General features: G+C 41.0%; 1 protein-coding gene across 1 annotated transcript; it reads left to right on the top strand.

Annotated features, from left to right (window-relative positions):
* Positions 1–484: 484 nt before the first annotated feature.
* On the top strand, positions 485–9,732 carry SLC30A10 (solute carrier family 30, member 10). The gene is made up of 4 exons (XM_006894590.1): positions 485–1,088; positions 1,782–1,859; positions 5,947–6,186; positions 9,233–9,732. Exons 1-4 carry the CDS (start codon positions 485–487, stop codon positions 9,730–9,732), a joined length of 1,422 nt encoding a protein of 473 aa, XP_006894652.1.
* Positions 9,733–14,806: the final 5,074 nt, after the last annotated feature.

Below are 14,806 nucleotides of genomic sequence, written 5' to 3'. Positions count from 1 at the left end.
AGTCTGTGAGGATAGACATTTGGACACATTCCCCCATCTCAGTGGCTTCCCTTTCTGCCCAGTTCTGCCCTCGGAGAGACACTGACGCATGGCCACCAGCCAGGTTAAGCCCAGAACAGGAGGGAAGAGGTCACAGGGAGGCGGTGTAAATCCTCTATAGATACCGCCACCCGGGCAGGTGGCCACTCCTTTAGACTCTGGACGCGCAGAGATTGGGGAGGCTCAGGATCTGCTTTATAAAAGCAGGAGAAGCCCCAGAAGTCAGGACCAGGCCGCAGCTGGACGTGGAGAGTCTGGGGAGGCTTTGCTTCTGCTTTATAAAAGCCGGCGAAGCCCTCGAGAGACGGGTGCCAGACCTCGGTGGAGCCAGGCCCCCCCGCGGCCGCGCCCTCACTTGTTGCTGGAGCTGCGCTCGGGCGCGCTCGTCTCCACAGCGCGCTGCAGGCAAGAGCGCGCTGCGCGCTCAGCAGATCAGCCGGCCGCGATGGGCCGCTACTCGGGGAAGACGTGCCGGCTGATCTTCATGCTCGTGCTCACCGTCGCCTTCTTCGTGGCCGAGCTGGTCTCAGGCTACCTGGGCAACTCCATCGCTCTGATCTCCGACTCCTTCAACATGCTCTCGGACCTGATCTCGCTGTGCGTGGGGTTGAGCGCCAGCTTCATCGCGCGCCGAGCTGCCAGGGGCCTCCAGGCCACCTTCGGCTACGGGCGGGCGGAGGTGGTGGGCGCGCTCAGCAACGCCGTCTTCCTCACCGCCCTCTGCTTCACCATCTTCGTGGAGGCCATTCTGCGCCTGGCCCGGCCGGAGCGCATCGACGACCCGAAGCTGGTGCTGATCGTTGGGGCTCTGGGGCTGGCAGTCAACGTGGTGGGGCTGCTCATCTTCCAGGACTGCGCCTCCTGGTTCTCCTGCTGCCGCCGTCGCCGCCAGCAACCGGTTGAGAGCGGCGCTCGTGGCGATTTTGGGGAGCTGCAGGGTGTCGAGAGCCAGCCGCAGGCCTCCACCCGGACAAACTCGGCTGTGACTCTCCGGGTGGCCCCAGCAGAAAGGAAGGAGAAGGGGGCAACGGTGTTCTCAAACGTAGCAGGTGCCTCTCGGTTGCATCCTTTGCGCCCCTTTGCCTGCCCCCCTCCACCCGTCCAGTCCCTTTTCCCCAGTCCCCGCCCTTCATTCCTTAAAATCTGCTGGTTTTAAATGCTTTTCCTTTACAGGCTTCTCATTTCTCTTCTATTAATTCCACACTTTCCTTTCTTCTTGGACTCTCAGACCCCTTTGCCTCTTCTCCCACCCTCCCCTATTGTCTCTATGTAAGAGTATTTATTGATGTTCTTGGAAATCAACGTTCTTTTTTAGCAACAGGTAGCTCTCCTCAACCATTCTACATCCACTCTCTTAACCCCACCACTCAACTGCTTTCTGAATCTAGCCTTTCCCCCAACCTCATTGTTCATCCTTCTTGTTCATCCCTTTGTCTTTTTGTCAATGAAAGATTTTGGGGTGAGAATTTTCCACTTTCCCTCGTTTATGGTTTTAATTTGGAGACACGTATAGGTTCAAGTCCAAAGGTGGGGTCCCAAGGCCAAACTGCGCAAGTCCCAGATGCTGGCACAATGTGTGTGTGTGTGTGTGTGTGTGTGTGTGTGTGTGTGTGTGTATCTGTGTATCTCTGTATCTTTGATAAGCTAGCAAGAATTTAACAAAACCATTTTTTTTAGTCCATTGGTTTTTTTTTTTATTTTTAGAACTTATACACAACACAAGGTTTCTTCTTTGAATGCAGGTGATTCCCTAAACACTCAGAATGAGCCTGAAGAAATGATGAAAAAGGAGAAAAAGTCCGCAGCTCTTAATATCAGAGGTAGGTTGACTCTGGGGTCAGCTTGAAATCCTTTGCTGGCTTATGTGGGTTGAACTGTGCTCTTGATTTTTGCATAACTTTCTGCAAAAGCAGCAGCATGCTTGAGAATAAATAGATGACAAAGCCAGATTTTGACCCTGATGCTTGTCTAATCAAAGAATCTATTCTCAAGGAGAAAGGGTTGCTAATGATTTATGTGGCTCACTTATCTTCAGGCTAATAATGCCACCTACTCTAGAATTTAATAATACATCAGTGACTCTTCACTACTTTACCAAGTTTGCCCAGACCTGGATACTTTTAACAGAAAATGAGAATAAAAAAACCCTCAAAAACAACCTAAATCCCAAAACAACAAAACCCTAAAATTAAAAGAAATACAGCTGATTTTAATTGCTATGTATTTTGGCCATGGTCTTCACAATCACGTGTTATGCATCAGAGAGTTGGACAATGACCAAGGAGGATAGAAGGAGAATTGATACCTTTGAGCTGTGGTGCTGGAGAAGAGTATTGAGAATACCATGGACTGCTAGGAAAACAAACAGATTTGTCCTGGAAAGGGTTAAACTGGGTTTCTCCTTGGAGGCAAGGATTCTGAGGCTCCGTCTAACATACTTTGGACATGTTGTGAGGAGAGACCGGTCCTTGGAGAGGGACATCATGCTTGGGAGGGTGGAGGGACAGCACAGGAGGGGAAGCCCCTCTATGAGGTGGATTGATTCAGTGACTGAGATAATTGGGATGGGAGTGTCAGAGACAGTGTGATTGGCACAGGACAGAGCAGAGTTTAGGGCTTTTGTACATAAGGTCGCTATGAGTTGCAAGCGACTCGACGGCACATAACAACAACAACATGCATTTTTAAAATGTAATTTAAAATTTTGATTAATTTATGTAACAAATACATAATACATTTTTCTCTGTATTAAGCATTTTTAAATGGCATTCATTATAATCACTCAATAATCATGTACTCTACCCATTTCCAAAGATATTTTTAAATCACCCCAGTTAGAAATTTAACTCCCTAAAAGCATTGAATGCAATTTTAGTAAAATTAAGACGAGACTATCCAAAGTTAAGCCCTAAATTGCGTTTGCTGAATGACAACTGCCTCGGTTATTCTGCCAGAAATTTTCTTCTCTGTAGGGTCTTTAGTCTCACTTGAATCTCCACCTCTGGGCCCCAAATGGGCAGGGAAGGTAGGGCAGGGGATGAGAGAGGCACTAGCACTACCCTCCTACCTCACTGCATTCCTGGGGCACAGATGGGCCAGCTGAGGCAGAGGTGCCTTTCGCATCACTCTGTAGTACTTCAGCACATCTCAACTTCTCAGCTTCTCAGGCACAGACTATGCTTCAGAATGATCCCAAGTGGCTTAACATCTTTACGATGAGATGGTTGGAGGAAGCCTGTCAAACTGCTTCAGAGGAATCAATAGAAAGAAATAAACCTAATAATACAAGAGACACCTTCAGCTTTGAGAGCCACATATCTGTTGTACAAAGAGATTCCCAGAATGGACCTGTAGGGAAAACGGTTATAACACAGGAGCTTCTGAAAAGTTCCAAAAGAAATTTTTTTAAATAAATGGAAATGCAGCAGAGTATTCCAAAAGAACTTAGTGGTAAAGATTGTTAATAAGCTTGCTCACAGCTAACTGAAAGATTGGTGGTTTGAATTTACATAGACACTTTGGAAGAAAAGCCTGAAGCTCTGTTTTTGAACAATTAGCCATTGAATATTGTATTGGGCACAGTTCCACTTGGATACACATGGGGTCATCATGAGTTGTAAATAACTCTGTAGCAACTTTTTTATAATTTTAATTTTTGGGGGGTGGTAAGAAAATGGAGGTGAATTTTGGTAGAAAGAGGAAAAAAAGTGAAAAAAATTATCATCCTTTAATGTATCTTTCTCCTTTTTTAAAAAAAAACATATTTTACATTAAGATTGAACTTTATCATCCTAGAACTTTCTGCTAAAGTGCTTACTTTATCATATCTTATGTTACAGAATGGACAAAGAGTACAGTTAGTTGGAAAGAAGCAAAGAAGAATGAAGAGTAGATCTCAATAGATACTGTGACCTTGATTGGGGAGGACTTTGTATGATCTTGCTAATTTTGATTCTGGAGTTGTTGGAACTCTCTTGGGTGGAAAATGCCAGTCCTGAAATGCTTTCCTGTACCTGGCCCAGCCCTACTGTCCACAAGTACTGGCAAAATTGTACTTGGGGCTTTTGATAGAGATGGACAGTGCAATGCCTAAAAGATTGCGATTTGGACTTAAAGCAGGCTTGCATCCTGGTTTTGCCACCCTTAAAGAGATATGTGACTTTGGGCAAGTTGATGAACTTTTCTGTATCTCTAATTCTTTTATTTATGAAAATAGCATTGCCTGCCTCATGGAGTTGCTAGGAGTTAAAGTATGTGAAGTGCTGAGGCATACACTACCCAATATTGTCGCTATATGTATTCTTTGAGAACCTTGTTTAATTCATACTTTGAAACACATGGGCCCAATTCAGAACCTCCTTGGTGGCAACTGTTTGTTTTTGTTTTGGTGGGGTTTTTTTGAGGTACATTTTCTGTACTATCATTTATATTTTAGGAATTGTTTCTTTAGATAAAATCTGCCACAGTTTTTTAAGTGTTATGTTATCCATAACATTTAAATTTTATTACAAAAAAAGACATGTTATTAAGGGTACCAGCAGCCAGGAAATTAAAAGATGAATTGCATTGGAAAAGTCTGCTTGCTGTCAGGGACCTCTCCAGAGTATGGAAGAGCAATGAATGATGTTAGTCTGGAGAATAAGGTGTGCCTGATCCAGGCCATAGTCTTTGTAGTTACTTGCTATGTATCAGAAAGCTGGACAATGACTAGAGATTACAGAAGGAGAATTGATGCCTTTGAGCTGTGGTGCTAGAGAGGAGTATTGAATATACCATGGAGAATATACCATGCTGGAGAAAAAACAGATTTGTCTTAGAGAGGGTGAAACCAGGCTGCTCCCTGAAGGCAAGGATTCTGAAGCCTTGTCTGACATACTTTGGGCATATTGCAAGAAGGAACCAGGCCTTGGAGAGGGACATCAATCATGCTTGGGAGGATGGAGGGACTGCACAGGAGAGGAAGACCCTTGAGGAGATGGATTGATTCAGTCACTAGGGTGGTGGGGGTAGGTGTGTTGCAGACAGTAAGATTGGCACAGGACAAAGCAGAATTTAGAGCTGTTGTACATAGGGTCGCTGTGAGTCGTAAGTAAGTCAATGGCACAACAACATTAAGTGGAAACATTCTAGTTCTTGAGGACTTAGTTGCTAACCAAAAAATTGGGAGGTTCATGTCCACCTGGAGAGGCATCTTGTGAGAATGGTCTGGAGATCCATTGGACTTTGAAAACTTTAGTGAGCAGAGTTGTCTGTCCCACGTGGTGTTGCCATGACTTGGAATTGACTTAGCAATTGGTTTTAACATTTCCCCCCCCCAGTTGCTGTTGTGTGCTGCTGAGTCAGAACTGACTCATCGCTGACCAGTGGGTTTTCAGAGGTAGTACATTGCACGAGAGGAGATTGCCCCTTTCTCCCATAGGACCACTGATGATGTGGAACCTTATGCCTTTGGGTTGGCTGCACAAATACATACACAGAAGGGGAAAATGGAAAGTCTCTTAATACATCCTAGTTGTCTTTCCTTGTAAGGATGGCTAAAACAAGTCACAGCAAAAACTGAATGAAAAAGAAAACATTTACACAATCTCCTTTCTTGGTTGGTGCCCTCTGATGGTCAGTGGGCAGTGCTAATAGCATCGTGAAAGGACAGTCCCTCCTCCCTCAGGAGTCAGCTAGTCAGAGTCTTCCATACGCTCATCCTTCCTAGGCTCTCTGTGCCTTGGGAGGGTGAGCTCATCATTTGTCTTCTGCAGAATAGTTGCCATGATTTTTGCATCCTAACCCACCATGCGTTCTGAGAAGGAAACCTCTAGCAAGAGGTGTAAAAACATGAGATGATGCGCCAGGGAGTATCATGTGGCTTCCGACTCGGATTTGTGCGTTAGCTGTCTTCTTTCTCCCCGGCAGGTGTCCTTTTGCACGTGATGGGAGATGCTCTGGGGTCTGTGGTGGTGGTGATCACGGCCATCATATTCTATGTGCACCCCCTGAGTCGGGATGCCCCCTGTAACTGGCAGTGCTACATTGACCCCAGCCTCACTGTGGTCATGGTCATCATCATTTTGTCCTCTGCCTTTCCACTTATCAAAGAGACTGCTACCATCCTGCTCCAGATGGTTCCCAGAGGAGTCGACATGGAACAGCTGAGTAAGTGACTGGACTATGATCTAGAATTACTATTGATTTCCTGTTACTCAGGCCAAAGGCTTGCATTATTTCACAGCAGTGTCTGATGTATGTATGCTTCTTAAATACTTCACATGACCAGGAGATAAGGACCTCTTGTCATGTGTTCTGTCAACTCATAGTTGCAGGAATCAAAGGTCCTTTCTAGCCCGTGATTCTCTGACTCAACTGTACATTTTGAACAGTACTTATTTCAGGGCTATTTATTTTTACGGCAAAGATTTATCTTCACAGTGTCAAGACCAGTTCTGCCAAGAACTTATATTTTACCCACCTTACTTGGAAAGACATCAGTTGAATATTAATTTATGCGCACTCTCAAGTATTGATTTTAGTAAGCATACAAACCAGCACGTCTCTAATGACATTGTAAAAAGGATAGTTTTTTAATTTAGATCACTCAGTCCCTCACTTAGGAATGAAATCTGTTTCTTTGCTTTGCCCAAAAAAGACAAATCTCACTTCAGTTATGTGATTCTCAGAGTGAACATTGTAGAATTTCTGAATAAAAACTATTCAGATTTGGGGAAGAAACTGAATGCATGATTTTATTTCTAACACTCTAGACGAAAACTGATTTTTACAGAAAAAACCTGACTAGTCTATACGTATTTGTCATTACTATATTCATTATGGTCTTACTAGTGAGCCAGCTAATATGAATTGGAGCCCAGACCATGCTGAGATGCAAAGTTTTAAGCATTTTGTTTCTTCACACATACCTAAGATCGTGTTAAAATGCATTATAATGGGTTGGATAACCTAGCTAGACTCTTCTCTGGCAAAGATGTGACTATTTTGTGAAGGTTACAGTCTTGCATCCCTATGCTCACTTAATTGTTGTTGTTATGTGTAGTGGAGTCGAAACTGACTCATAGCTTAGCCTCCAGTCCATTTTAAGAGACCGTAAATTGCATGGGAGAAGATTGCCCATCTTTCTCCCATGGAGCAGCTGGTGGATTCAAACTGCAAGATTTGGAGTCGGCAGTGCAATTCCTTACCACGAGTTGTTGTGTGCTATCCTGTTGGAAACGACCCATGGCAGACTCTCCAGCTGGTTTTTAGAAGCAGTCAATCACAAGAGAGGAGATTGCCCATCCTTTTCCCACCAGTAGATTCCAACCACATGCCTTTGGCTTTGCAGTGCAGCTTCTTACCACCAGGCAGTCTTCCCATTGCTAATAGCTGTTGCTCCAATGTATGCTCTTTCCCCCTGATGTTCCAGCTCCTCTTTGACCTTTGGCTATGTTCATTGATCAACTGTCTGATAGGTGTACCCAACATAGTACAGATTTAGAACAATGTGCTTTTTTCCCCTCTCATGGAGTGCTGTAGACAGGTGGTAGTGGGGAGTGGAGAGGTGAGTCAGAGGAGTAGATAGAGATACCACATAGTCTTTCTCCTTCTAGGAACTGAAGCTGAGGAGATAAGATAAACATATAGAAAACAGTTTGTGATGTATATTGACTTAGATTGTCTTTTTTAACAAAGTAAAAATATTGCTTTTAGAATTTTGAAAAACAATGTTTTGCAGTGGAGAATGAGGAAGGGAAACAAAATCTCAGATGCCTATAAATAGTAATTCAAAAGCATTGTTTAAAAAAAAAATGTAAAGCAAGTAAGAATGATAACATTTGAATGACAATCATATAAACTAGGTTAAGTATTTTACCAGGGAGTCATTTTAATTCTTAAAATAATCTTTTACTACTGTCATTCTTAATTTATAGATAAGGAAACTGAGGCACAGAGGGGCTAGGTGAATTGTCTAATGCCATGTGGGTAATAAATTTACTAAATTGGCATTCAAACTCAGACTACAAGGTGTTTGCTCATAATCACTACTACATTACTATCACTTTAAATATTTACTCACTTAGAGGATTTGGAAAATATAAAAGAGCCAAAAAAAAAAAAATAAGAAGAATGGGTTTAGGGTGAGTACCATTTAGATATTAATAACTTTAGTATTTTAGTGCATCTAGTTTAATGTTTTGTGAGAAAAAGACTATATCATATTATAGAGTTTGGTTATAATTTTTTTTTTTTACTTTAAACGATTTCGTGTATTTCCCCCTATGTCATTAAATATTTTTCAGCAGCTCATTATTTCAATAACCATTATATCTGGAAGCAGCAGTGGCATCTACTTCCTAAATAACATGCCTTTGGAAACCCTATGAACTTTGTATGTGTGCTGCCGAAGCGAGCACAAGAAACCCTACGAACTTTTTCAAATGTTGATAGTTGTAGAGGACTTCAAGCCTTTTGTTCATAGCCTCGCTATGAGTCGTGCTCAACTTGAAGGCAACAACAATTATAATATCTAATTTCTATGTTACATTTCTATGTATAACTTTGTTTTAGTTATTTCCTTATTGTTTCCATTTAATTATTTGGAACACTTGTGTTTCTTTTCCTTAGAATAAATTTCTGAAACTCGAGATGCTGATCACATGTTAAAGGTTTTTGATCCATATTGCCAAATTATCCCCTTAAAAAACACGTTGGGCTTTATATTCCCACTAGCAGTCTCAGTAACCTTGGGGAATTAATATGAAATGTTTTTTGTTAAGTCTATATTTTTTAATTGCCTCTTATAGTGCTAAACATTTGTGGGTGTAAGGATTCAGAGAAGGGAAAGATGAGGAAGGAATGTGCTTCTACAGGGACAGCTGTTTTTCTATCTGTAACTTTCAGTATATAGGAGTCCTCTTGATAGACTGAGCACTTAGTTGCTAACCAAAGGATTGATAATTTGAATCCACCAGCTGCTCCTTGAAAGAAAAGATCAGCTCTAATAAAGTTTAAAGCCTTGGAAACCCAATGGGACAATTGTACTGTGTCCTAGAGTAGGTCACTGTGTTTATAATGACTCAACACAACATCAACAGTTTTTAGTAACTGTGCAGGTATTCTGATGAGAAAGCTTAAGGGGACGAAACCCTTCCCACAGGTCCCACCCAATTACAAGGCTCACCTTTGCTTTCTCTGCTCTTTATTCTAGTGAGTAAGCTTTCTAACGTGCCTGGAATCAGTAGTGTGCATGAAGTGCACGTCTGGGAACTTATAAATGGAAAGATTATTGCCACCCTGCATGTCAAGTATGAAAAAGACAAGGGCTATGAGGACGCCAATGTGAAAATTCGAGAAATCTTCCACAGTGTGGGGATCCACAATGTGACCATCCAGTTTGAAAATGTAGATTTCAAGGAGACTCCACAACAGAAGGACTTGCTCTTGCTGTGTAGTTCACCTTGCATTTCCAAGAACTGTGTGAAATACTTATGCTGTCCCCCCGGGGCCTTGCCCCTGGCCCACGTCAATGGCTGTGCTGAGCAGAACGGGGGACCGGTGCTAGACAACTACGGAAGTGACCACCTCTGTAGAAGAGATATGATGGATGTAGCCATTGAAGTATCTTCAGATAGCTGCCTGAGTGGCCAAACACCAGCTCGTAAAAGTGCTCAGGAGGACCGCCACTATGTAAACAGCACTCATTTTTAATCTGATACACATGAAAATTAGACTGGATAGAAAAGGCACATGGCAGTCAGGTTGGCTTGCAGAGCATTGTGGTTTATAAGTACTGGCCATGCTTGCAATGTGCACTCTGTGTCCAATAAGGGGTTGACTGTTGGGAATTTTAGTCGAACATGTTAAATTTAAAGTGACTGTCAACTTTTTTACATTACCCTGGGCATAGCATGCTGCGTGCCAACAGTTTTAGTCTAAACTTTTATTAAACTGTTTAAGTGTGTTTAAAAGGGACATTGAAGCCTGATACTCAGTGACTGGTGGATACAACATTCAAAGTATTTTTGTTTTCTTGGTTAGACTAGCTGTCTTCCAGGTGACCTCATAGTACACGGAAAAAAATTTTAAGAATCACAGTACTTCCCCACCAACTTCCTCCATTGCCCTGGAAGATCATAAAACAACCAAGTTAGATATTCTTGTTAGTGCTGAACTATTCCCCCCACCCCCAACTCAGTTTTGAATAAATGTGAAGTGAATATTTATTAAAGTAGAAAATGCCCTCAGACCATTTGAGGAAAAATAATTTGGGGGGATATGCCAATGTTTTTTGACCATCTCTTCATTGTGAGAAATGGACAAAGAACAATGGTTTACTTTCTGCTGGAAACTATATCTACAGAGTATCTCAGATGTTGAAATAGATAAGATCCACTTTTGTCCTTTTTTTTTTTCACTTGGGAGCGTGGGAATAGTTTTACTTTAAATATGACAAAAGTACTTACATATTGTCTTTCAGTCAGTCCTCTTAAGACTGTTCTCCTTTATTGCTTGAAGAATGAAATATTTATTTATTGATGTTTCCTTTGAGTCTTCCTAAATACGGTCACATTGATTCAGGTAGCATTTGTTGGAACAAATGAGATTATGTAACTTTGAGTAGGGAGCTCAGGGGGGCTAATGGTAAGATGCTGCGTTGCAATTCACCAGCAGCTCCGTGGGAGAAGGATGGACAGTCTCCTCCTATGTGATCTACTGCCTCTGAAAACTTGCTGGAGGGTCAGCTATCAGTCAGTTCTGACTTGACCGACCACCACCACCACCACCACCACCACATGATTTGATTATTTATTATTGCTGAACAAATAAGCTAGCTTCTCTTTTCTTTAATTATATAAATTTTTAAGTATTTTGATTGTCTCATATAACTTGATAGGAAAAAATGTTGGTCTAAGGGAATGTTATTGGTGCTTTCAGTGTATTGAAGAGTTTAGAATTTTTGTTGTCTCTGACTCATGTTGTCAACTGCAAATAAATTTATTAGATTCAGACCCCCAAAGTGAAACAAATTAAGATTGAAAAGGCATCTGCCATGTATTTATCAATTTTTTGAAATCAATACTGAGATTTCTAGTTTAACCACAATAGGTACGAGGGGATGGGAAGTTTCTCAGTTGAGTTCTGGTATCTTCATTGATGGGTTGCAGGATAAACAGAAAATTATCCACTCAGTTTACATGGAAATCATCAGAAATGCTAGCTTAGTAAAACTTGCACTCATATTTTTTAGCATAAAAATAATCTTTTAAAATTGAGTCTTAAATTCCAAGACTGACCTAAGTAAGCAATTGTGCTCTGTAGGATAAGAACATTTATTTGTTTCTTAACAATGAACTGCAAATTAGGTAACTAGAAAGCCGTCTATAAATATGTACATATCCCTAGTAGTTAATTGATCAAGGTTGTATGCACTTTATAGTTAAAAAGTAAAATGGAAACCAGTTTTTCTTAATTTAATTCGAATCTCCACCTACCAGGGCATTCATTGTGAAGCTCACCATTGTGGGCCAGATCCTGCTACATAAATATTGTCTTGCTGAGAGTGAAAGAAGAAATTGGTTTCTCATTTTCAAGTTTAAAGATTTCATTAGTTTTCACATAATTTTACCTTTATAAAGAGGGAAGACAGATTGTAATTTCTTGCTTCTATGCAGTGGAATGCATATTAGTTTGCATCCAAATAGTAGTATTAATCTTTCAGGCATTTTTCTAGAAAGAGAAAAACCTCCACATAATTCCAATATAATTAAATCTAGCCTTGAAGAGTGTGCACTGTAATCGCCCCAAATTGCAGGGGAGAGTGAATGTGAAATAGCACCTTTTAAAGGCAATTTGAGTGCACTTAAGAATGCAGCAACAGGCTAACAGCATGCAATGCATCTCTGTTGGCTTAGGTGGGTGGTATTTGCCACTCCAAGCACTGGGACGTATGCCATATCTATGTGGTGGTTTTATTTGAGTTTTAATCTCCCTTTAGTTGTCCTGTAATCTCCCAAAGAAATGCAAGTTTAAAATTTTTCCTTCAAATTAGCTCTGTTCATGAGACAGTAGCACCTGATGAACAGTAGATTTAAAACTGCACTTTTCTGAAATCAGACAACACAGTTGTTCAGCTTGGTGTGCCTATATACTTAAAGCTTAATTCCAGAAAGTACATAAATACATTCTTTTTCCCCCCGTTTGTTTGTTTTTTCAAAGAACTGGAAATAACTTTTTTTTTCCCTTTTAACTTGTGGTGTGATCTGACTGGGAGATTGCCCCTTCTTCAGGAGAGTTCTGTCTCCAGTGGAACATCTGGTGGCTTCAAACTGCGTGCTTTTGGGTTTGCAGTGGAGCTTCTTGCCATTAGGCTACTAGAGCTCCCTTGAGAATAACTTTTTAAAAATTATTCTGGGATCCTTTGTGTGTGAAGGCAGTAACAATCACTGCACAATGAGCTGCACTTACCACGGCCCAGTAGCATTTCTACCTTTGTGACCTGATGGAAGTCTTTTCCACAATTTTAGCATTCCTCTCTGTAAATACTGATTTCTCAAAAAAATTGAAAATTTCTTGCAACCCAAGGAAGCCATTTGGCTTCATTTGTCCCACAGTGCATGCCCACTTCATATCTTTGGGTCACATTCTGGTAATTATTGTAATGTTTTTAACTTTGTCATGATATTCACTCACTCCCTCACAGCCTTTGAATTGGAACCGGTTCATAGCTGGCCCTACAGTGGGTTTCTGAGGCTGTAAACTGCAATGAAGGGAGATTGCCCATTTTCCTCCCTCAGAGCTGCTGGTGTATTTGAACAAGACAACTATGGCCTTTTGGTTATCACCACAACTCATGTTAGACTATGCCATTAACTGTACACTTAATAGTCCAGTACAAACTAGGGAATCAAAAGATAAGTGTGATTCACTCTTGTCATAGAGGTCTGGAACTGAACCTATGATTCCTCTGAAGTATGCCTGTTCTTTAGCACCAGTTACACAAAGTAGCATATCTACTTCTTATTTTATGTGCTTAAACTTTTTTTTTTTTTTAAAGAGGGTTTTTATTCTCTCGTGATATTCCTGACCATCACGAATATCCCACAATGTTTCCAGGCTCCCCTGCTGATAGAAGAAAACATTGTGTTATCTGTTTTTTAAAATAAAAATGAGTACAAGAGGGAGACATTGTCTGAATGAGAGTTAAATGTGCTTTCCCATATTTAGTACCTTTTTCTTCTCATAGACTGGCCAAATGCTAGTGGGCATGTATCAGGCACTCTAAAATTTGTTAGAAATGGGTGTTTTAGAGGAAATCACTGGGAAAGTGTTTGATTAGAATAAGCCAGTTTTATTGTGAGGTCCAGAGAGTTTCTTTAGATTTAAACCAGGCTTTCTCTGCCTTAGCACTGTTGACATTTTGCACTGCATTGTTCTTTGTTGTCAGAGACTGCCCTGTACCTTGTAGGCTCCATTTAAGCAACCTTCCTGACCTCTACCTACAAGAACCCAGTAAAAAAAAACCCCTTGATCTCAGTGTGACATTGAAAAAAATGTCTGTAACACTGTAACCTGTCCCCTAGGGCCAGAATCACTTGCGTAAGGTAAGGAGAGTTAACAGACATTGTTGAGGAAAGCACCAGCAAAGCCCAAGGATTCTTAGGAATCTTTAAAAATAAAAGGCAGAATGAACTTTTCATAAAGATTACATTTGTTTCCATAGGAACGTTGGACTTTTTTTTTTTAAAAAAAAGGATTAAAAATTCCTTAGAAATCCAGTTATACAGGTCAGTCATTCAAACAATAAATGAATTGGAAAAATGCTTTTCCTGTCATTATTCTGTGATGATCTCAAGTCACACTCTTAATTTGAACTTGCTACCAAAATTAGACAGGATAGTAGGGCATGAATTTCTTGAAGTTAAGATGTATAATTCTTTTTCATCTATAATAATTCCAAACATGATGTTGTTCCAGTTATTGGTTCCTGAAAACCCCTTCAACTTAGTGCTACTGACAAGTTTGTGTTAAAAAAAAAGTCTTGGCTCTGGGCTGCAAACTCACAAGCTGTTCCTCCGGAGACAGAAGGTGTGGTCTGCTTCCATAATGATTACATCCTTGGAAATGTTGTAAAGCAGTTCTGCCTTGTCCTGTAGGATCCTTGTGAGTCAGAGTTTATTTGATGACAATGGCTTTTGTTTTGTTTCATATCCACACATTACAGAAACTAGCTTCTCGAAAGGGATTTCCATCACATTACAATTCTCAATTAAATCTAAGTGTTCTTGGCGATTTGGAGTTTAGCTAATGTGCATGTGTCATTTCCTAAGAGCTTTTCTTTCCAGGTTGGTTTTTGTTTGTTTGTTTTTCCTCCCTGCCCCCAGATGTTTTTGTTTACATGGAGCTTTTTCTTAAATGTTGCTGGAGGGATCAGATGTCTCCTCTTGGGACAAAGGCAAGCCAGAAACGCAGAGCCTGCTCTGAATTCCGATTGGAGCAATCCAGAAAGGACAAAGCTTCTCAGGGGAGAGGGACTCATTCCTGGAGGTCTGAGGCTATGTTACAATATTGTGGAGTTTTGTTGCTTACAGTCTTCTTTCCATCTTCCAGGCAGTTTGGCCAAAGTCTAATCACTGCATTTGGACCAATTATTAAAGCTCTAAAATAGAAAATTTAAAGGACGTAATTGCTTGTGGATTCCCCCTTCCCCAACAATGTATGTATGTGTGTATGTATGTATACCTTTAAAAGTGAAAGAACATTCAATGGTGCTGTAAATAAAAAT

The sequence above is a fragment of the Elephantulus edwardii genome, unplaced genomic scaffold, assembly GCF_000299155.1.
Source record: "Elephantulus edwardii isolate Elephantulus edwardi_28Jun2011 unplaced genomic scaffold, EleEdw1.0 scaffold00146, whole genome shotgun sequence".
NCBI classification, from domain to species: domain Eukaryota; kingdom Metazoa; phylum Chordata; class Mammalia; order Macroscelidea; family Macroscelididae; genus Elephantulus; species Elephantulus edwardii.
Note: the sequence above shows the minus strand (reverse complement) of the source record. Positions and strands in the feature narration are given on the sequence as shown.

What these genes read in the sequence shown, in the direction of transcription:
- SLC30A10 (XM_006894590.1), top strand. Translation starts at nt 485, where the DNA reads ATGGGCCGCTACTCGGGGAAGACGTGCCGGCTGATCTTCATGCTCGTG. An exon ending in GGTGTTCTCAAACGTAGCAG is followed by an intron (nt 1,089 to 1,781) that starts GTGCCTCTCGGT and finishes CTTTGAATGCAG; the next exon opens with GTGATTCCCTAAACACTCAG. An exon ending in AGTCGACATGGAACAGCTGA is followed by an intron (nt 6,187 to 9,232) that starts GTAAGTGACTGG and finishes TCTTTATTCTAG; the next exon opens with TGAGTAAGCTTTCTAACGTG.